The 21,041-nt window shown below is 48.0% G+C and overlaps 1 protein-coding gene across 1 annotated transcript in view; it reads left to right on the plus strand.

Annotated features, from left to right (window-relative positions):
* Positions 1-646: 646 nt before the first annotated feature.
* Positions 647-21,041, plus strand: part of LOC103535678 (gamma-aminobutyric acid receptor subunit gamma-4) — a 28,996-nt gene continuing 8,601 nt past the window's right edge. Inside the window, exons 1-3 of the mRNA XM_030448839.1 lie at positions 647-702; positions 5,933-6,081; positions 6,285-6,352. Of these exons, the coding sequence (XP_030304699.1) occupies positions 647-702; positions 5,933-6,081; positions 6,285-6,352 (273 nt within the window). The remainder of the gene's footprint in view (positions 703-5,932; positions 6,082-6,284; positions 6,353-21,041) is intronic.

Raw genomic sequence — 21,041 nt, forward strand, 5'->3', positions numbered from 1 at the left:
ACAGGTGGGAAATGACCCTATTGCAGATCAGCCCAGCAAGGACTGACGTCTTGCATGTTTTAACCATAATTACCCACAGGTTTGTGGAGTTTTTTGTTGCTGTTGTTTTGGTTGGTTGGTTTGGTTTGTTTGGTTTTGGGTTTTTTTAAGAAGAAGGCCCCAACTGTTGTGCATTAAAAAAGAAAAAAAAAAAAAGCTACTATTAAGAGCAATCAAGTGCCTCGTTACGCAAAGGGGTAGCGAGAGATCCTTGCACCAGCTGACGGTGCTGTCTCCCCAGCGCCGCGGCGACAGATGCTCAGGTTTGGCTCCGCCGTGTGCTCCCCTCGCTGGCGATCAGCGCTCGGGGGGTGAGGGGGGAGCCAGCCCCTCAGCCCCTGCGCGGCTCGGAGGTAGGACCCTGCTCCCAGCCCCTCCCCACTGCCCAGTCGGAGAAGAGATGCCCAACTTTCCCCTTCCTATCCGGCGGCGTGGAGCGCTGCGCGGAGCGCGGATCCGGTCGGGCAGCGGCGGGACGGGAGCGCGGTGCGGTGGGAAGCGGGGGTGCCACGCAGACGCCCCCGCCCCGGCTCCGCGCTGAGCCCCGCCGAGCAGGGCACACACCGCTGCTGCCTCCCGCCCCGGGGCCGGTCCTCTTCTCGCCGAGATGCCCGGGACGGTGCTGATGCTTTGCCTAACCATCGGGCTGCTCCTGCGCACCAGGTGAGCTCCCCGCCGACACGGACGCCCCCTCCTCTCCCCACATCCTCTCCTTCCCCCCCCCCCCCCAGCCACCCCCCTCCTTTCGCCCTCTGCTCCCTCCTTTTCCCCCCTTCTCCTGTCTTCAGCGGGGTTTTGGGCACCTCTGTGCTCCCAGTGGTTTCTCCTCAGCCGGCTCCGACCCAGAATCAGGTCTGGTCGAGGATTCACCTAGTGCCTGCATGTCCTTTGCACCCTGGGTTTCCCCTTTGCATGCTGGAAATGAAGAGGAGATCCCGTTTTCCAGCCCACTACCACCTCGCTGGCTGAATACTGCCGGGGAATGAGCCTAATGCAGGACCAGAGGGAGCTCCAAACCTCATGAAGGTTCCACGGTTCTATCCATCACAGGGCATTTCCACAGAGTCGGGCTGGGTGGAAAGGACCTTGTATCCCCTTCCCTGCTCTTCATCCCTAGGGACACCAAAAGCCTCTTCAGGGCTTGCAGCCTGGCAGGAGGAAGGCAGAACCGGCTCCTGCCTTGCTCTACAGGTTGGCCCCAGTTCCCAGCTCTGGGTGCTGGCTGGGAGCCTGATGCCGGCCTGGTGTGCTGGGAGAGGCTGCAAGAGGAGGTGTAGGGCTGGCAGGTTACAGTTCTTTCCCAGGACAAGCAGTTTGTAGCACTTGTCTGTAAACAACAATGAAAGGCCCCATTCACAAGGGTTTTTCAAGTTTCCTTTTCCCTCTTTTAGTTGTGGGTGGAGGTTTGGTTGGTTGTTTTTTGTTGTGTTTTGGTTTTTTGTTTGTTTTTACAGTTCCTAGCCTTTGCTGATGAGTTTAATGGCTAGATGGGGGAAAGAAGATGCTGTCAGCAGATGTTGCCCCCGGGCTCATGGGAAGAGGGATTTTACTGGCTGAAGCTAATTGGCATAAAAAGCCTCCTTAAAGCTGATCAAATCCCATTACAAATGCAGTCAGAGTCAGGGAGCACAATTTCTGCTACTACTGGTCTGCTCTGCCAAGGCTTTCCAACCTCAGGTGCAGGAAGAAAGCCCAGCCCTGCCACGGTTCTCTGGGGCTTGGCCTTCTTGGAGTCAAGAGCTGCCCCATGGCTCATGCCCTGACACCCAGCCTCTTGCCAGCTTGCTGGTGCCCCGGGGCAATTGAGTGACAAGCGGGGGATGGTTCTGGTTCCTGTGCCCTACCATCCCACAGCAGCATGGTCCCACAACCACTGCATTTTGAGAGGGTGAGTCCGTAGGCTTCAAGATCACATGGAGGAGTAGTTAAGTCATATATTCACATGCCCTTGAGTGGGAAGATTTACCCTGTAGCTTGGCAGGTTTCCCTTGTGCCTAGTCCCTCATGCCTAGCGATTCCCACTTTGCCAGGAGCACTGTCTGTGCAGATTGCAGGGAGTGATGGAGTTGGAGAAGGAGGGGAAGCCTGTGGAAGAAGGAGAAAAGGAGTAAGTTGTAGCAGGGTCTTACTCTGCATTCACTGCATTTTTCCTTGCTGCAGCTTGTAGGGAGTGAATCTCACCTACCCCACATTTGATGGTGGGTGCTGGGGTGTGGGAGCCTGGTGAGGTGTCACCTGAATGTGGGCACAAGTTGCGAGACCCATCCCTGGTGCTGGAGCAGGCTGGATGCTTTGTGCTGAGTGACTCAGCACTCCCCAGTCTCACCACCACAGAGCCCAATTCACCAGCACTGCCCAGGGCACTGCCACGGCTTGGACCAAGGCTCCTAATTCTGAGCCCTGAAGGCAGGATCTCTGCTCAGTGTTTCACCGCTGTCAGATGGTTGAAACTGTGCAGACTTGAGCACTGTGGCTTCATGGAGTGTGCTGTGAAAGGAGAGGTACAAAGACATGTAAAACGGGTAGGATGCAATTTAGTAAGTCCCCTGTCCTTAAATCCTCATCCTGCTTCTAATTTAGACTAATTTGCCCAAACACTCCTCTGCCTGTAAGCCTTGGTGTCACTGGGGTGGGTGACTAAAAAGACACATTAGGACGTAGTAATTAGAATTGACCACAGTGCTTTTCAAGCAAGGGAAATGTTTTTCTTGCATTTTGCTTCCGCCTGTTCCTTAGGAGCAGGGGAGGCTTTGAGCTGGATCTGAAGACAGGCTGGACAGTCACAGACCCAGTTATCTGCATCTGCTCCAGGAAGTTCCTGCTTCAGGGCTAGGGAGGGATGAGAAGGACTGTGTCACCTCCCTAGTGGGTGCAATGGGAACACATCCTGGTCAAGCATCATCAGCTGTCCTGCCAGGCAAGGAGCAGAGGTGTCCCAGAGGGCTCATGGCACATGTTGCACTTCCCCTCTTCTTGAAAAGCTTGAGCAGTGGGGGAAAGAGCCAGCCATCAGCTTTTATTTTGTGTTTTATTTGTGGCTTTTATTATGGCCATCAGTGGGCTTGCAAACCTCAATAAAACAGGTGTCTGCTTGAGTAAAACAGAATTAGAGAAGCAAGATAAACCACTGCCCTGCTGCAATGCCAAGGGTTATGCAAGGAGAGTTGTCCATCCCCATTTATATATGTGAGCACATCCATAAGGACACCTGCCTGACATGCAGACCTCCTTCTTTGGGCACCAGTGGGAGCTGCTACAGCCCTGACCACGTCTCTCAGACCAGGGGTTTCTTCACAGTGTCCCTAGCTCTGCTCTGTCACCATCCACCCTGGTGACCACCTGCCCATGCTCACGGCTGCATCGCAGCCCCGTGGCTGAGTGCAGGAGTGTTGTGTGGTGACTGTTTTGACATTTCAACAAGCAGAGGTGAGAAATCATGGCTCTGTCTTTCCTCCTGGCTTCAAGGAGACATGAGAACTGGTTGTCCTCTGTCACTGAGCCAGTCACTTTGCACAAGGAGGTGGAGCTGCTGGGCCAGGAAGCACTCACAGGGCATTAGGTACCACTGCAGTTTTGCAGTGTGACGTTCCCATTATCAGATATGGGGGCACTTGCACACATCACCTCAGTTCCTCTCCTCTGCAATAGGTTCTGGTCTCTTCCCTTTTAGATTTGAAGTGAAGCCAGCAGGCAGAGAAACTGGGGAAGAGGCAGGGGCTCATTTAGGGTGGCTTGGGAGTCATGATTCTGACCAGCAAGAGTTGGTATGTGTCTGTGTGTGCACAGACACCCAGCACAAGCATATTTTTTTCAGCAAAAGCTGGCTTGTTTATGCTAAGATGGCTTAAGGTGGTTTAGCAAACCAGGATTAGCTGCACTAGCAAAAAACCATATTTTTGGTAATGTCACTGTATCTATAATCAGAATGTGACTCCCTGGAAGTGCTACCCCAAGCCTTAGGGTGTTAATCAGTGATACTAAATGGCTAAAAGCCAGAAGGCTGAGGTCGGATTAGACAGCTTGGTTTTGTTTGTCCCCAGGGGATGTTTCAGGCTCCCCTGTGGACTTTTGGCTTGCAGGAACTGAATTTTGGCAGCGCAGTGGGACACACAGAGCTCAGTGCCAGCAAGTGATCTGTCTTGGGATGTCTTTAGGAAGAGACAGGGGAACACTGAGATAAGGTTTTGGTGTAGCTGTTCCCACTGATAGAGCAGGCTGCCTCACCCAAAATGCTGCCAGCCAGGGAAAGCAGTCAGGATTGCTTTTTCTCACCCTGGGCTGGGCTGTGGGCAGAGACACATGTCCCATTTTTTTCCCCTGCAGGAGAGGGGCTAGCTGCAAATTTCAAATCTGATCAGCTTTCAGGTGAGCACAGCAGTGGTCCCCTGTGCCTCCCACAGCTGCTGGATATGGCAGAGCTGTCTGTTCAGCTGTGTTTCTGAGACACCCCATAACACAACAGCCAGGCCAGCCTGTGTTGTCCTTGCTCAGATGGGGAAGTACATCCTGACAGCATTGCTTAAGCCTCTACAAGCATCGTTAGAAAATGCAGCACAATCAGACAGGAAAAAACAAGCTGATGAGCCAACAAGTAACGTGTGGCAGCAAGCAGTCAGCTTCACACAACCCAGCTCTTGTTGGGAAACCTATCCCAGTGCCTGAAACCTGGGAAGATGCAACGAATTTTAAAGTGACTGTGGAAGCAAGTTTTGTCTGGGGTTTTAAAGAGGACCATCTGGTAAATTGACTGCAACACTTCAATTTAATGCTTCTTTCCCCCTCAAAGTACCTTTGCCAGGCTCAGCCTCCCTAGGCATTGAAGGAAGATATTTACTGGTGGTGCCTGATTGCTCTGTGAAGCTGCAAGGCTCCAGATGGGAAGTGTCAACACAGTGGAACTGTGCACCCTTTCTGGTGCTGGAGCAGATGACTTGCTGACATGAGAGATGCCAATGGGGTTGTGGTGGGTGTGGGACTGTGGGATTGTTCAGCATCTTCTCCTGCATGTGGCTGTAACATTCCAGGGACAATCTTGTGAATGAAGGACCCAGAGAAGCAGAGGGTAGTTGGACTTTCCCAGGTGACTCTATGGACCTAATTTAATTAGGGGGTTTAGAAAAACTCCCCTAGGAAAAGGGAGTGATGGAAAAGATTTACAGGGCAAGTCATGTATAAAGGAGGATGAAAACTTTCCTTGCCTGGGCTGGAACTGGAAGATCAGGAAGAAGCAATATTTTCAAATGGGAACTTTAAATGGGTTATGATAGGTCTTGGCCTAAGGGTAGAGGAGTTTGCATAAGGCTTTAATTTTCTAGGATCTATTCAGTACAGATGGCTGAGTCCCTGGCAAGCCAGATGTGCATGGTGCCTGCTTGGTAGTTTTAGGACCTCTTTTCTCTGAAATGTTTTAATTTAATTTAATTCAATGCCTTGCCAAAATATGCTGTTTGGTCATTTTCATCCTCCTCAGAGGAAGCCTGCTTCAGGTGCAAGTGTCATGCAGAGCAACTGAGGTAGGTATTGGGGGTTAATGTGCAGCTCCAGGAGAAGGAGATGAGACATGAACACGGTAGGGAAGGGCAGGGGATGAACAGTGTGTCTACAAAGGGAACTGGGGAAGATGTGGAGCACCCCATGTCTACTACTCCTCACTGCTGGCAGCAGGGTACCCGGCATGTCTGGGTACCCTGAAGTGAGAAAAGGCAGCAAAAGAGAAAAGAGTTGTGTCTTAGCAGTGTGACTGAGAGGAAATCCCTGACCTTCTCACATTCTGTCTTTTAGCAGCATTTCATCCTCCTCTTTTAGTATCTCTGAAACTTAGCTGTGTCCCTAGTCCCACAGAGCACCAGAGAGATGCCAGAGATCTCTCTCTCCTTTTGTTTCTCTGCTCCAGGTGTGAGAGCACAGAGGAATATGACTATGATTACCTCAGCATCAATAAAACCTGGGTCCTCACCCCCAAGACACAGGAAACTGATGCTACACAAATCCTCAACTCATTGCTGAAGAACTATGACAACAAGCTGAGACCCGACATTGGCAGTAAGTGTCCCCTGAAGTTCCCTATGGCCACGGGTAGTGATCTGAATTGGCTGAATTTTGTGTTTTCCATGCTTTTGTGGCATGTAGTTGAGATTTTTGGTGGATGGATCCATGCTGATCCTACATGGTAACATCCTGGTACTCAGCCCTTCACAAATGATCCTAGCCCCAGCTCACCCATACCTATTTTATTTTCTTTGCAGTCAAGCCCACGTTTATCGATGTGGATATCTATGTGAACAGCATTGGGCCAGTGTCTGTCATCCAGATGGTGAGTGGTGCCTTTGCTGCAGGGTCACAGTGTCACCGCAGCTGAAAGCATGGGAGAGAGCTGGCAGTTTGTGTCCTGCTGGCTAAAAATGCTGTGAAGGTGGTGGTGTTGTGAGAAGAGGTGGATTTGTTTCCCTGCCCTTAGGAAGAGGTGCTTTGCCCTGCTAATAGCTGGAGCTAGAGAGGCTTGACAGCCATCCCTGGCTAGGAGCAAGGTGCCTGGGGAGCTCAGCAACCATACCATGCTCACAAGCTCAGGGAGGGTGATGATCAAGCTCTTTGGTCTCCATTTGCAATGTGTGGACAGACACCTCTGTCTGCAGGCCTTGCCCTTCTCCTCTGTGGGCATAAAGATGCGTGGGGCACCTTGCAGCACCCTGGCTGAGCCAGTGCTGTGGTGTCTGGTGGTAGAAGCAGTGTGCTTCCCAGGAGGGCTGAAATAGATGCTTAGAGATGGTTTAGAGATGGTTTCCATGGCAATGGTCTGATGCTGGGAAACCTGGGTGCCAAGGCCTGGCCAGTGGTGCTGGGGAGGGGCAGGCAGGGTGCCTCAGGTCCAGAGGCTCCTCTTCCATACACATTCTTAGATTGATGCCACTACATCTGCAGTGGCTTCTCCTCATCACTGGGAACTGCAGAAACACTCAATAGAGGTCCTTCTTGGTCTGAAGGTCCAGTTTATTTGTTTTCCCATGATGATGCAATGAATTAAATCATTCTGTGGGTCATGCCAGCTACAGGCAGGCTGGCTACAAATGTATTATACAGATGTCTTTGTTGGGGACATGCCAGTCCCAATTTTCCCTTTTTAAATAGCTTCTCCCAACCTGAGAAGAAAAGATTTCTTCCAACTTCCATGTCCATCCCATAATTCTGCTCTTTCTCTTTTTTCCTGTACACAACCTGAGGAAATGCACATTTCTGAGAAAGGGAAACAAGAATTTTACTCAAAGCTAGATCTCTCCTAAGCCCATGGTGAGATTTCTCTGTGCCACAGATAGAGGCTCGTGTGAGCTGGAAGGTCCACTGGAGGGGAAATGTCCCATTAATCTCTTTTAGGTGCATTCCAATGACAGCATCTTACATAAATATTTCTCTTTCGCATAGCCAGGCTAAGTAGAAGCTAAAAACTTCATTCTGCTTCTAAGAATTATATCAGCATTACTGTGGCTAATAGCTTAGAGCAGCATGGTCTCTGCATCTAAAGTTGAAGGCTATAGGATGGCCTGAGTAATGTGGTTTGATTATTGGTGTTCTGTGAGCTCCTGCTCACCCCTCCAAGGGTTAACAAATCACCATTGCCTTCAGCCTAGTGATGCTCTGTCAGGGCTTGGAAGCTGGCTGTGCATAGCTGCAGCTCAACCTCCGAGTGATAAATCATGTCAGGATACAAAACTGATTTCAGTCCTTAAAAATGAAAAGGTGATTTGAAAATGCCCTGTGCTGGGTGTGAATTCTGCATCCCTCTCATCAATCACTAGCCATAAATAGCACTAATGTCCAGGAGTGAGCAGGAGGGCAGATTTGGAGAGGGAAGAAATGTAAAGTAATTTCCTGGTATATTTTGTAGACCAGAATGGCATTTTTGTTTCCCAATTAGGTAGTTAAACAAATTTTACATTCCCTCTTCCCTGGGGAAAGGACTTTCTGTGCTCTGCCAGCCAAAATGTGGCAGTAACAAGAAATCAAGCTAGAAGATGGTTAAATGATAGGAAATGGGATGGAGTTTCATTGAAAGAGGGTGGGAAAAGGGTGCAGAAAAGTGGAACCAAGAGGTCCTACAGCTGTTTGCTCCAGTCATTCCATGGACTGTGGTTTCCTCACCTTTCACATGAACCTGGGTGGGATTGGGGCACTTGAGACCTCCCATGGTGGTGGGAATCTCCATTCACACCATCAGGGAAAGGATGTCCTTGGCCACAAGCCCTTCCAGAGCTGCCTGCTGCTGCTGGGTTCCAGCCAGCATCACCTCAAGCCAAATGAATTAGTTATCATCCCAGTCATCTCCTGGGCACCTGGATGTCCAATTAGATTCCCATTAACACAGTGTTTAGGTGTCCTTGGCTTATCACTAAGCTGAGCCTGGTGCAAAGATTCACCTTACCTCTCTGAGCATGTTTGCAGGAAGAGTTTCCAGGGCGTGCTGCAGCAACAGGAATCCATGGAGGAGACTTAAGGGTTCAATTTTTTTGCTGACTGGTTGTTTGCTCCTGTTTTTGTTTTGCAATGGCTTTATTGCTATAGATTTTAGCTTTAACTGGTGTCAAGGGCACCTAGAATTCTGCATCACCTTCCTTCAGGGATGCTTAACTTTCATAAAAATGACACCGCAAAAGTAAAGTGGTTGCCAAAGCTTGGGGCTGAGCGTCTTTCAGTCCATGAGACCCAGCATGGGTGGGAATGGAAAAAGTACTTCTGTTCGAAGCTTAGGGGTGCAGAAAGTCCTGCCCAGAGCTTCTCAGATTCCTCACAGAGGTCAGAGCTCCACAAGAAGCAGAGGATCCACTGCCTTCTTGTCACCAGGCAGAAAGAAGGGATCTAAGAGACAGGGGAGGAACAGAAAGGAGTCCCTGCTTGGGGCAGCAGGTGAATCTCCTCCCAGCCACCCTCACATTCCCAGTTGTCCCTACACAACAGAGGACTCTCTGGAACTGGAGGACCAAGCAAACAAGGCAGTCAGCCCCACATATCAGAACTGCTTCTACTAAAAATAATAAGGGTAATTGTCATAAGAGATTCCCTTCTGAGGGGAACAGAAGGCCAATATGCACTTTCCCACAGGAAAGTGAACATTGTAACCAAGGATGAGGAAAAAGCTGAGATACTTGATGCCTTCTTTGCCTCAGTCTTTAACAGTCAGATCAGCTACCCCCAGGGTATTCATCCTCCTGAGTTGAAAAGTAAGGGCAGAGAGCAGAACAAATCCCCCCATAATCCAGGAGGAAGAAGTTAATGACCTGCTACAGTGCCTGGACACTCACAAGTCTATTGGGTCAAGCCATTCTCCATCATTTATCAAGATTTCTGATTAACAGGGAGGCGTCAGATGACCAGAGGTGACAAGAAAGGCCAGAAGGAGAATCTGGGGAACTACAGGACTGTCAGCCTGATATTGGTACCAGGGAAAGTTATGGAGAGGTTCATCTTGAGTGGTTTCACGTGTTAAGTGCTTGACACCCAGGGAATCAGTCCCAGACATGTGTTCAGGAAAGCCAGGTCCTGCTTGACCAACCTCATCTCCTGTGACCAGGTGACTCACCTTGTGGGTGAGGGAAAGCCTGAGGATGCTGTCTTCTGGGGCTTTAGTAAAGCATTTGACTCCATGTCCCACTCAGTTCCATTCACCTAGAAAATCTGGGAGCTCATGGCACAGGCAGGTGTAGCCTTCACTGGGTAAAAAACTGGCTGGATGGCCAGGCCCAGAGAGTTGTGTTTGGTGGTGTTAAATCCAGTTGTCTGCCAGTTACCAGTGGTGTCCCCCGGGGCTCAGTTTTGGGATTGGTCTGGTTTATTATCTTTATTTATTATCAGTGATCTAGATGAGGGGATTAAAATTTTCAGGTCACACCAAGATGAGCCAGAGTGTTGATCTGCTCAACGATAGGAAGGATCTACAGCAGGACCTGGACGGGCTGGACTGATGTGCTGAGGCCAGTTCTTGCCTTGGTTACCTGCTTCAGGTGTCTGGGATCAGAGAGGATGCAGTCAGGGTTGGTTAAGGTACTGGGGATTCCTCTCTTTGGTATGTGTGAGGAGATGCCATCATGTGCCAAATTCTCTAGCAAAATTTGATGACAGCCCTTTTGCTGGGATTGTGCACCACCTCAATCTCATTATTTAATGATAATAAAGATGGAAAGAGCAAAATTTGCCTCCATCATTCACCACCAGTCAGATTTTACTGCCTCTGAAGTGCCTGTGATTTCCAGGGGGTAGGGCTAAGCTCCTGCCTCCATTATTACAGAAAATTTTCTTAGCTTTGCCTATGAGCTGGGGACTGGAACCTGAAGATGGTGATATGTCCAAATACATGTACCAGTACTTCTTTAGGAAAGAGATGCTGTGCCCTTTTAAATTCATAATACTGCACCTGGCTGCATTAGTTACCATGCAACACACTAATGAAATTGAGGATGAAGAAATTATTTTTCCACATTTGGAGTACTGCAGAATAGATTTAATAGATTTCCATGAATGGTGCATTTGTGAAAACACTGTGAAAAAGGGGGAGGGACAGAGGGGGGAAATGTTTATTTGTTATCAGCTGATGAATAATTGATTTACAAATGTTGTCTTGTTAAATATAAATTAAATCCTCATTTGACACACTTTATAATTTATAAGCATAAGCCCAGCATGAATGAAGATAACTCCCCACTGTCTGCTTTCATGTAAATCCCAAGGAGCCAAGGGTTTGTCTTTCGAAGTTAAAGCTGTCAAGGAGCAGCAGTGAGGAAGGGGCTGTGACAAAACCAGCTTGGGGAGCTGGGGTGGTTTGTCTTGTGGGTGCTTTCTATGCAGAGATGGCTTAGTGAGGGAGGGAGGCAGTGACTATCTGCACAACCCTCTTCCAAGGATTTCCCTCTTTCTGCTCAGAGCTGTGGGTGGCCAAGCTGCCTCTTTGCATAAAATCCCCACCAGTGCCACATTATCAGTGTGCAGGAAGCCAACAGCTGCTTGTGAATGACAGCTATCCAGGAGCAGGGGCAAAGATCCCCAAGAGAGGAGCCAGGCTCTACAAAAGCCATACAGGGCTAAGCACAGGGCCCTGAGGCAGCTTGAGGAATCTCAGCACAGAAGCAGAGAATCTGCATCCTAAGAATCAGTAGCTGTGCTTGGTTGGAAAGCAATTAGTGTAGAATCCACAGTGGGAAGCCTTAGGTTAAAGCCCTGGTGTCCTGCTGCAAGGCTTGGGGAAATATGTTCCTTTCTTCTTAATAGATGGGGAAAGCAAGACCAGTAATAATTGTCTGGCTCTGAGGAACACTTAAGTCTTGATTATACTTAGCTTTGTCTGCTTTGGAATAAGTAGGAAGGCAGTTAAATGAAAATGGCACACTTTTTAAGATGCTTGTGAATGTGTTGCTCTGGAGCACAAGATAAGCCTATAGGTAAAGGAAATTTGTTAACACACACAGAGACACAGACACGAGCACACTCTTCTTCCTTCGTAATAATAGACTCCCAACAGTTGCACAGTACTGCTCAACTGAAAGGACATAATAATACTTCACAGATATCCTGTCTAGGAGACAATAGCCCGGATGCAGCCTCTTCTAGGGTGGGTTGCAATGTCTGAAGCATGCCACAGCCCTCTGCCAAGGGCTGCATGCACATTTTGGCCTGCCTGGTGTGCAATGAGAATCAGAAATCAGCATAAATCCAGTGAAGCTGCAGAGGACAGGCACTTGTGTGAAGAGCTACATCAGGTTTTGTTCCCTGATAGAGTATAGAAGAAGTTTAAAATGCTGGGATACGGGTGCTGCTCACTGTGGGCCCCAGTGCTTCTGCTGGCCATTGGTTTCCATAGCTGTGTGATGGCTCAGCATTGCTGGAGCTGGCAGTGTGTTTATAATGTCTTCAGAAGGACTCATTTGCTTGTAGAGTGCTCAAATCTCCCCATTTCTTGATGTTCAGGAACATTTCTCTGTGCCCAAGTGCTAGGAGACTGCCTGTGCCTCAGTGGGCTGCTCACACTCACGTAGTGCTGAGGTTGGGTACATGGAGAAGGGCATTTTGTCATTGCCTTAAGAAAAAAGAATCACAAGGCCACTAAAGAAGAACACCAAACAGATGACTTGCAGGACGAATCATGCACAGCAACAGAAGGTCTAATGAAATAAATTAGTTACTCCCATCTTGGACATATCCCAAGAGCTTCTGCAAGTTTCACGGTCTGCTCCTAAACTGGAAAAGGGCTGTTTTATTCATAATGAATGATTGAACCAGATCCTTCTATTACCCAGAACAGAGACTAATCCCCTCTAGATATTTTCTGTGTGACATCCGTGTCTGTATCTTATTTGTAGGCTATTTATTGTGCAGAAAACACAAGGAATCTGTTATCAGGGCAAATGAACAGAAATCAGGGCATTTGCTGCTAAAATTTCAAGTTAAATAAAATGTGAAAATCTGGGCAGTGTCCTGCTAGGGGTAAAAGTGTTTTTCTTCAGAGGTGTTTCTGGAGGGCAGTGCCCTAAAGTTAATTTACATCTGTGCTCCCTGATCTGACAGTAAATAGGGAATGTGTCCATACTCAGTCAGGTTTCTTAAACTGCAGTATCAGTCCTGGCATACAGGTACCTCCACACAGCCATAGCTCAGGCAGCCTCTGGCCCTTGGACAGTACAGGATAAATCAACATTCATAACTAAGTAAGCATCTTTTGTAAATTCCTTCACAAATCCAGTTTCCAGCCTTCTACTGGAAGGAATGGCTCAATCTCATTCATCTCATGCCAGCCTTTGGAGAAAACTCACATTTCTTTAGTCAGGCTGAATGCAAGGGTCTGGGGTTTTTGCCCTGAATGGGCAGCCTGGGAAGGATGCTTAATGTAGGATTTCCCAAGTAGCTGATGTGCTCACCTTGCCTGAACTGAGACCATTTTAACTTATCATTCCCCACACAATATCTAACGTAGCTCATGACCACAGCAGCTACTCCTGGTGTCCCTTTCCAGAGGCCTCTCCCAGCAACTGGGTTTCTGCTTGTTAACAGACCAGGATGACAGCTTTTCAGGAACCAGGAGACTCTCCTTACTGGGGCCTGGACCAGGCTGGAGGGATCTCCTCTGCCCTGGCAACTCTTGTCAGCTCACAGCTCTCTCTCATTTTGGTAGGAATGTTGCCCTCTGGCAGGACATTAGAAGAGGCTTTGCCAGGATGCATTGGTGTGGCCATGGCTTCAGTCACTGGGCAGTGGGAATGTCACCTTGCCCAACACACACACTGGTAGGGATGTGTCTGGGACATAGAGGTTCAGGCTCAGAGCTGCTGCATCCAGCATCATCTTGAGAAGAAAAGCTCAGATGCAGCACTATACATCCCCTGCGGGTCAGCTGGTGGGGCTGCTCTGCAGTTCCCCAGCTTTTCCATATGGAAAGGTGTGCACATGGAGAGGCCAGGAAGCATGTGTTTGATTCAGGTAGTGATCTGTGTTCTGAAACTCATTAAATTGATTCTTCCAAGTCAAAGGGAAAGCACTGTTGTGTCAAATTTGAAAGACAGGCTCTGAGCTGTACCAGTAGTTGTCATTTGATGGTCTCAATTATTTTTAAGGCAGAGCTGATTTATCCAAACTGAAGGCTTTAGATGTCTCCACAGTAGAGATATGGGTACTTCAGGTGCATGAGAGCCAAGTCAAAGAGCTGGCAAGAGGCCAGGGTTTCTACTTGCAGGAAAACAGCCAGCATTGTAGGATAGGGAGTCTCATGCTCCCCTCTCTTGGGACAAACTGCCAAACTTCTTAAGCATTTCTGAGGGAAAATCGGTTTAGGAACAATCAAAACATTTATATTTAGTATTAACAGATTGTTTTTATTTGCTTTTCATGCAGTGATAAATTCTGTCCTATAAGAAGAGAGTATTTGCCAATAGAAGTCAAGACAAAGTCAATCAAATAGATAAGGGTAAAGGAAAGTATTTTGTTAGCTTACCAAAGAAAATAAGTTTCTGAATGAAATTACATGGTTGGGGGCTAATTCATTTTAGATTTTGACAGTTTTAATTTGTTTTCAACAAAACTTCATTTTCCTCAGTAGAAATTTGTTATATTTATTTCCTGCATCACCAAATGAAACAGTTTTACCATCTTGCCTAAAAGTCTGATGTGAGAACTGACTGGTATAAATGTGTTAGGAAATGGAGATTGTTTCTCAGAATTCAGTGGTTGTGGGTGACCAGAGGCAAGATGCTTCAAGGACCTCTTCATGCCTCGATGTTAAATGCTGAATAGTCAGACTATTACATCCCATCTCAGTGCACAGGAAGGGTTTAATTGCCCATGATACAAACTGCAAGTAAGCAGCAGTGGACTGGTTATCCTGTCAGCCTGAGCCTCCCCAGGGCAGCAGGGCTGAGGCAGTGCTGTGTTTCTCCTCCCTGCAATCCCTCAACCCCTCAAGTCTCCTCTGTGCCTACAGGCACTTCCTTAATGCACCTGTGTCTTTAGCTTGATGCCTTTTGTGCTGGTAAGAGATCTGTATTAGAGTCAACAAGTGGGTGGGCAGGTACACCTGCCAGGATTGCTCATGGTGGTCAGTAGCATCCCAGCCTTCCTGCTGTAGGTTTGCTGATGCTGCAGCCATTTCACAACAGTGCAGCTGAGACTCAGCCCACCAATTCACAACACAACAGCTTGTGAATAAGTAGGAAACCCCAAGGAAATAATGCTGGTTGCATGTAGCACTGTGGGTGGGGAAATAAGTCTGCTTCAGGGGTCCTGTTCTTGCTGTGTTCTGGGCTTAGCATGTGCTGGTAGCATAGAGCTGAGGTAGCACCTTGTTCATCTTCATGTCCAATGGGTTTGCTGTGAGGAATGATGTGTTTTTTCTCTGACCTGTGGCTAGCTGGGAATGGCTCTAAGCTCCTGATCAGCTTTTCTCAAGAGGAAAATTGCAGATAGTGATAATGGCTCACCCAAGGGCAGATAGCAGTGTGACCCAAAACACTTAGGAGTGTGGGTGAAGGAACACCTTGTCTCCATGTGGCTGGGGAACTGGGAAGGTCCCACCAGGTCAGAGCAGGGATTTTGCAATTATATTAAACCTTGTTTCTGACACATTCTGCCTGATGTGCTTCCCTCCACCTTTGGCAGTGTACCTGTTACTACTCCCACAGCAGACCTGTGTCCCTTGGTCTGTCATCCTCCTCCACAGACACTCCAAAGCCACCATACAAATGTAGTGAGGGCAAGGAGAGGAAGAAAAGCAGCAGGGTAAGGAAGTACAAAAAATGTGTGGGAGTTAGGTGGGTTGTTCCCGCAGCGACGGGAAGGTAGGGGGGTGAAGTCAACATGATAACTGACTGATCTCTTCATTTGCTCCTAAGGCAAAAAACTCCGCAATATTCAAGAAAACTATTTCCTTTTATGATCTGGCAGTGATGGACTGACAGACCTGTCCAAAGCTTGCAGCTTAGCTTGTCCCATGAATCTGCATCTTGTGAGAGGGCATGATGGATGCTGGCTCCTCTGCCACAACAAATAGCTCCCACAGTGACATGGTTTGGTTCCGTGTGCCAGAGGGATTTGAAGAGTAAATCTCACTGAGAGAAGGGTCATAGAATCATAAAATCAGAGAATAATTGTCATGGTTGAAGACCTCTGAGATCTTCATGTTCAACTGTCAGGTACAACAGAACCATGCCCATCACTGCACATCCTGAAGTGCCACATCTACAAGTTTTTTGAACACGTCCATGAATAGTGACTCCACCAGTTCCATGGGTAGCCTGTTCCAATGCCTGACTATACTTTCAGTAAAGAAACGTTCCCCAAAACGTAGTCAAAAACTCCTCTGGTGCAACTTCAGGCTGTTTCTTCTTGTCCTATCACCAGTTACTTGGGTGAAAAGACTGATGCCCTTCATCCTTCACCCTTCTTCCAGGTTGTTGTAGAGAACAATAATAAGTTCTCTCTTCAGCCTCCTTTCCTCCAGGCTAAAGAACCCCAGTTCTCTCATCGTCTCCTCATAAGACTTGCTCTCTAGAGCCTTCACCAGCTTTGTTCCTCTTCTTTGGATAGGCTCCAGCAGCTCAGTGTCCTTCTTGTAGAGAGGGGCCCAGAAACAAACACAGTACTCAAGATGTGGCCTCATCAGTGCTGAGTACAGGGGCACCATCACTTCCCTAGTCCTGCTGGCCACACTATTTTTGATGCAGAACAGGATGCTGTTGGCCTTCTTGGCCAGATGGGACACTGCTGGCTCATGTTCAGCTGGCTGTCAACCAGTACCCTCAGTTATTTTTCCACTGGGCAGAGGTTTCCAGCCACTCTTCCCTGAGACTGGAAGATTGCCTGGGGTTATTGTGACCCTCAGGCAGATCAACACTCCCTCCCACCTTAGTATCATAAAATCATAGAACCAAAGAATTTTCAGGGTTGGAAGGGACCTTTAAAATCATTTAGTTACAACCCCCTGCCATGGGCAGGGATGCCTCTCACTAGATCAGGTTGCTCAGAGCCCCATCCAGCCTGGCCTTAAAAGCTTCCAGGGATGGGTTTCCACCACCTCTCTGGGCAACCTGTGCCAGTGTCTCACCCCCATCACGGTGAAGAACTTCTTCCTAGCTTCCAATCTAAATCTATCCTCCTCTAGTTTGTACCCATTCCCCCTAGTCCTATCACTACCTGACATCCTAAAAAGTCCCTCCCTAGCTTTCTTGTAGCCCCTTCAGACACTGGAAGGCTGCAATAAGGTCACCTCGGAGCCTTCTCTTCGCCAGACTGAATAACCCCAACTCTCTCAGCCTGTCTTCATAGGAGAGGTGCTCCAGCCCTCTGATCATCCTTGTGGCCCTTCTCTGGAATTTTAAAACAGGTATCTACAGCAGACTGAGTCTCTACAAAACTTGCACTCACTTGAGAGATGGAAAAAGGGACTGGGAATACTTAGTTTCTGAGGGGAGCTTTTTGCAGCTTCCACGTGCCATGGGCAGAGAGCTGCCCAGAGCATCAGAGCTCTGCAGGACCTGCTTGTCCAGGAACTGGTGTCCTGGCTTCCAAATGACAGCCACACTTGGTCTGAAGTGGAAGAATGTCTGGAAAGGAGCATCAGCTGGCCTGGCATCCCTTCTGTAACTGCAGTCCAGCTTGCTTTGCCTTTCAGATACCAAATAGGGGAGACAGAAATTAATTGTTCTTTCTCTCTAACCTGATTAATTTCTTCCAGCTGCTTTCCTCAGCCTTGTGCTCCATTGAAATCTCATTAGAGCTAGGCTGTGATTTTTGTGGTGGCTTGAAAAGAAGAACTGCTGAAGGGAAAAGAAAGCAAAATAGGGAGAGGAGATAAATCAAGGAACTGGCAGGGCAGGAAGTGAAATCTGGCAAGAACAGCAAGGGAGCATGAGAAACACCATGAAACATGTTTCCTTGAAAGAGCTGGTGGTACAGAGTACATTGTCCCCACCTCCTCCTTCATCTGGGGCTAGGAGAGAACAGCGTCAGGAGTGAGGATTTCTGCAGAAGGTGCAAACCTCTCTGGTTTTGTGAAACATCATACTGCTCTCATTCCTGCCTCTCCATCTGAGGCAAGAGGTAGTGAGGCTGCAGTGTCCACCTCCTGAACTGAACAGGAGCTTGCAGGCAGCCTTATGAGAATCCAGCAGCCAAGGATAGTGAGTTTTGTAAGGACAGAGAGATAGGGCAAGGAGCAGATCAGAGATGGAGGAACAGATCACGTTCCTAGGCAATAATAGATTTGCAGATATCTCTATGGGGACAAGCTGACCCAGACACCCCTCCCCAAGAGTGTTAAGGACTAGACACCTTAGGTGACTTGTGAGGCCTTCTGCCTTGCTTTGCCTAGTAAAGGGGAGCTGCAGCAGCTACTCTCCCAGTTCTGGGCAGTATTAGACTGCCCATCCCAGTGTTTCATTTTAATTGAGGTGAGTCGCATGGGAATAGGAAGTGCAATTAAAGAAATTCTAGTTTCTCATCTGAATCTTGCCAAGTTGTCCTGAAGGAGCAATCTTTGGGAGTTAATTGTATGAAGCAAGAAGCTTTGTCTTCTAGGCCTTTCAAAATAAATTCCTTTTTGTCTCATCAAGCACCCCATGAGCATAAAGGACATAAACAAGAGCACCTGCTTAATGTGCTAAGTGCTCTCTCCCAGTTATCCTATGTGCTTCTGTCCTCAACACTTCCCTCCCCTACTTTCTTCTACCAGCTGCTTCAAGCCCAGCATCGTGGAGAGCATCTGAGCATTTAGCAGTAACACCTGACATGCAAACAAGACTTTGGACAAGTATGGCTTTGCTCTGCAAGCAGCCCAGGCACTTTTTGGAGATCATGGTCACTGGGCTTCATCCTTGCTTACATCAGAAGCTGTTAACACCTGACTTTCCACACAGACCACGTCCTGACCTGAGAGTGATGAACAAACTAAAAGGAGGTGGCTCCTTCCCTGTTGTGCTTTGCATAATACTTCATTGAAGTGTTCAGTATCTCCCTCTTTAATTAATTCTGCCCCATCTGCATAAAGCATCCTGTGTCCATGCCTCTGCCTTTCCAGTAATAACCTGGTCAGGGACAGTGGAGACAGACTGTGCTTCTACAAACCAGGGTCTGGCTGATGTCATGTCTCAACTCAAGGACTTGCCTTAATATTTTGCTCTAATGACAAATCAGAAACCACACAAGCCTAGGCCACATGCCCTGGGACTAACAGTAGCCAGGCTACATTCCCATGAACAGCAGAACAGGCACCATGGCAATCAGCAGCCATCTTGGGGTGCGTGTGAGAAGACAACACTGAAGTGGTAGAAAAAAGTGAAAGTAGAAAGCAGTGGTATGAGGGAAAAGGTCGGAAGAAAGGGTTTGAAGGGAATTAAACAGTCTGGTGTGCTTGGCTGTCATGAGTATAAAAGTCTGACCTTTAGATGTCCCTGCTTGCACATGCATGGAAGCAGGCATGAGCAGAGGTGTGTGGGAATGGGCAGGGAGATATTACAGAAGCCAGCACTTATTTGAAAAGCCCTGTCCTGTTCCCATCTGCAGGGACTCCAAGGGTGAGCAAGCCATGACTGGGGAGGTCACAATTGACAGAGTAGCATGTACCTCATGTCTTGTTTGAAGGCTCCTGGCACAAGCATAGGATATGGTGATGGTTTTTAATAGCAAGGTTGTATTATAAAAAGAATGCTGTCTCAACTGAAAAGGCATTTGACAAGGACAGCACTGCTGGTGTTGCTGCAAAAATGAAACAGATGGGAAGTTCAGTGTGTCACCTTGAGAACACAGATCATCAGAGCTCTGCTCCTTTTGTCCTTGCAATCTCCCCTACTCACTCTAGTGTCTTATCCAGAAAGTTCTCTGGGCTCTGATTTGGAGAGAGGAGGACCTTGGAAACATAATGAAACTCATATTCTCATTCTTTTGCTCTTTTTGTTGGGGTGAAAAAACTCAGTCAGAGCAGGGACATGGAGGCATCCACAAGCAAGGAGTCTCACACTGCTAATGGGAGAACTGAGAGAAGCCTGGCACTGCTCTACTACTTGCTGAAGTGGTGAGTGTCAGGCATTAGCATTTGCTAGTAGTACCTGTCCAGTCTGCTTGCCTGGCCTTGGAAAGTGAGTGCCTGCACATGTAACACTAGAAGCATGTTCCTGCCAGCAAGCTATGGGGACAAGGAGTTGTGCATTAGATTTGAGGACTGTTCTAAATAAAAAGTTTATTTTATTTAGTTATCTGAGTGTGGAGAATCTCTGTGGACTTTTTGCTACTTCTAAGCGTAGCATGGGACATGAAGCTGGCTGCTGAGGGCAGCCCAGGGTCTGTCAGAAATGGGAGGAATGTCAGGCTGAGAGGAATGTGTGGGGTGTTACTGGGACAGAGAAGAGGGGCAAGAGAACCTCTCTCGACCTGCCAGAGAAAGCTCTTCTTTTTTATGCTGGAGAATGAGTCAGGGGCAGAGAGAAACTACGTGGCTGCAGGAGCTCAAGGAACAGCACTGCCCTAAGTTTTAGGGGCTGAGGGCTTCCTACTGAACTTCAGCAATTCAGCCTTCATCAGCCTGTATTGTTCTGAGGTCAGTAAGAGTGTGAGGCATTTCCAGAAGACAACCTGGTCTGCTTCAGATTGAGATCTCCCTCCAGAAGAGCAAATCCCTCTCAAATGACTGCAGGGAGCCCATGGCCAAACATCTATTTAAAGCACCTGAAATTAGAGCAAACCACAGGACAGTAACAGCTTAGATGTTTCAGGAGAGCTGAATGAGTTGTACACTACACCTTCTGCAAAGGCTGGCAATGAGTGGTGCAAGAGCAATTCTTATAATGCTTATCCCTTCTGAAAATCTGAGCTTGATAAAAAATACTAAACCCCTGGAACAGCTTAACCTCCACTCCCCCAAAACATTATTTTTTGCTATTAGCACTGGTTATCTGAGACATGAATGATGAATTTTTCCAGCCCAGAAGCACAATCTCACAAGTGACTCCAGTTGGGAGGTAGAAACCAATAGTAGCATCGAACATGGATTTATCACTGCATTTTTGGTTGCTTTCTCCTACACCAGAGATATTACTGAGAAGGAGCAATGTAAGCTCATACTGGCTCAAACGGGGTTTGCAGGGATGGGGGAGAGTATGTCAAATGTGGTTTCATTTTGGCCCCAACAGCTGGCAAGGAAAAGAAAAAGGTCTCAAGCAGAATAAAGTCAGCCCTCACCATATATGTCACTTTTTTGGGACCCCATCTTGTCCCTGCTGTGGCTCTGATCCATGTCTTCATCACCACATCACCTACTCCCAAGTAGTACCCAGTGTGATCCCGTGCATTCAGATGCTGGAAAGGGCTCTCACCACCCCTTATTTTCAGACAGGAGCCATGCTTGTGCTATTCGAGGGCTGCTGCTATCCTAGCTCTGTGTCTCCTCATGTCTGTTTTGAATGAACTGTAGAGGCAACACCATCACTTTGAATGTGCTGAATCTGTCCCCATTTAGAGGTATGTTAGGACCTCACCCTCATCAT

Source organism: Calypte anna, chromosome 4, assembly GCF_003957555.1.
Source record: "Calypte anna isolate BGI_N300 chromosome 4, bCalAnn1_v1.p, whole genome shotgun sequence".
In the NCBI taxonomy this organism is placed as follows: domain Eukaryota; kingdom Metazoa; phylum Chordata; class Aves; order Apodiformes; family Trochilidae; genus Calypte; species Calypte anna.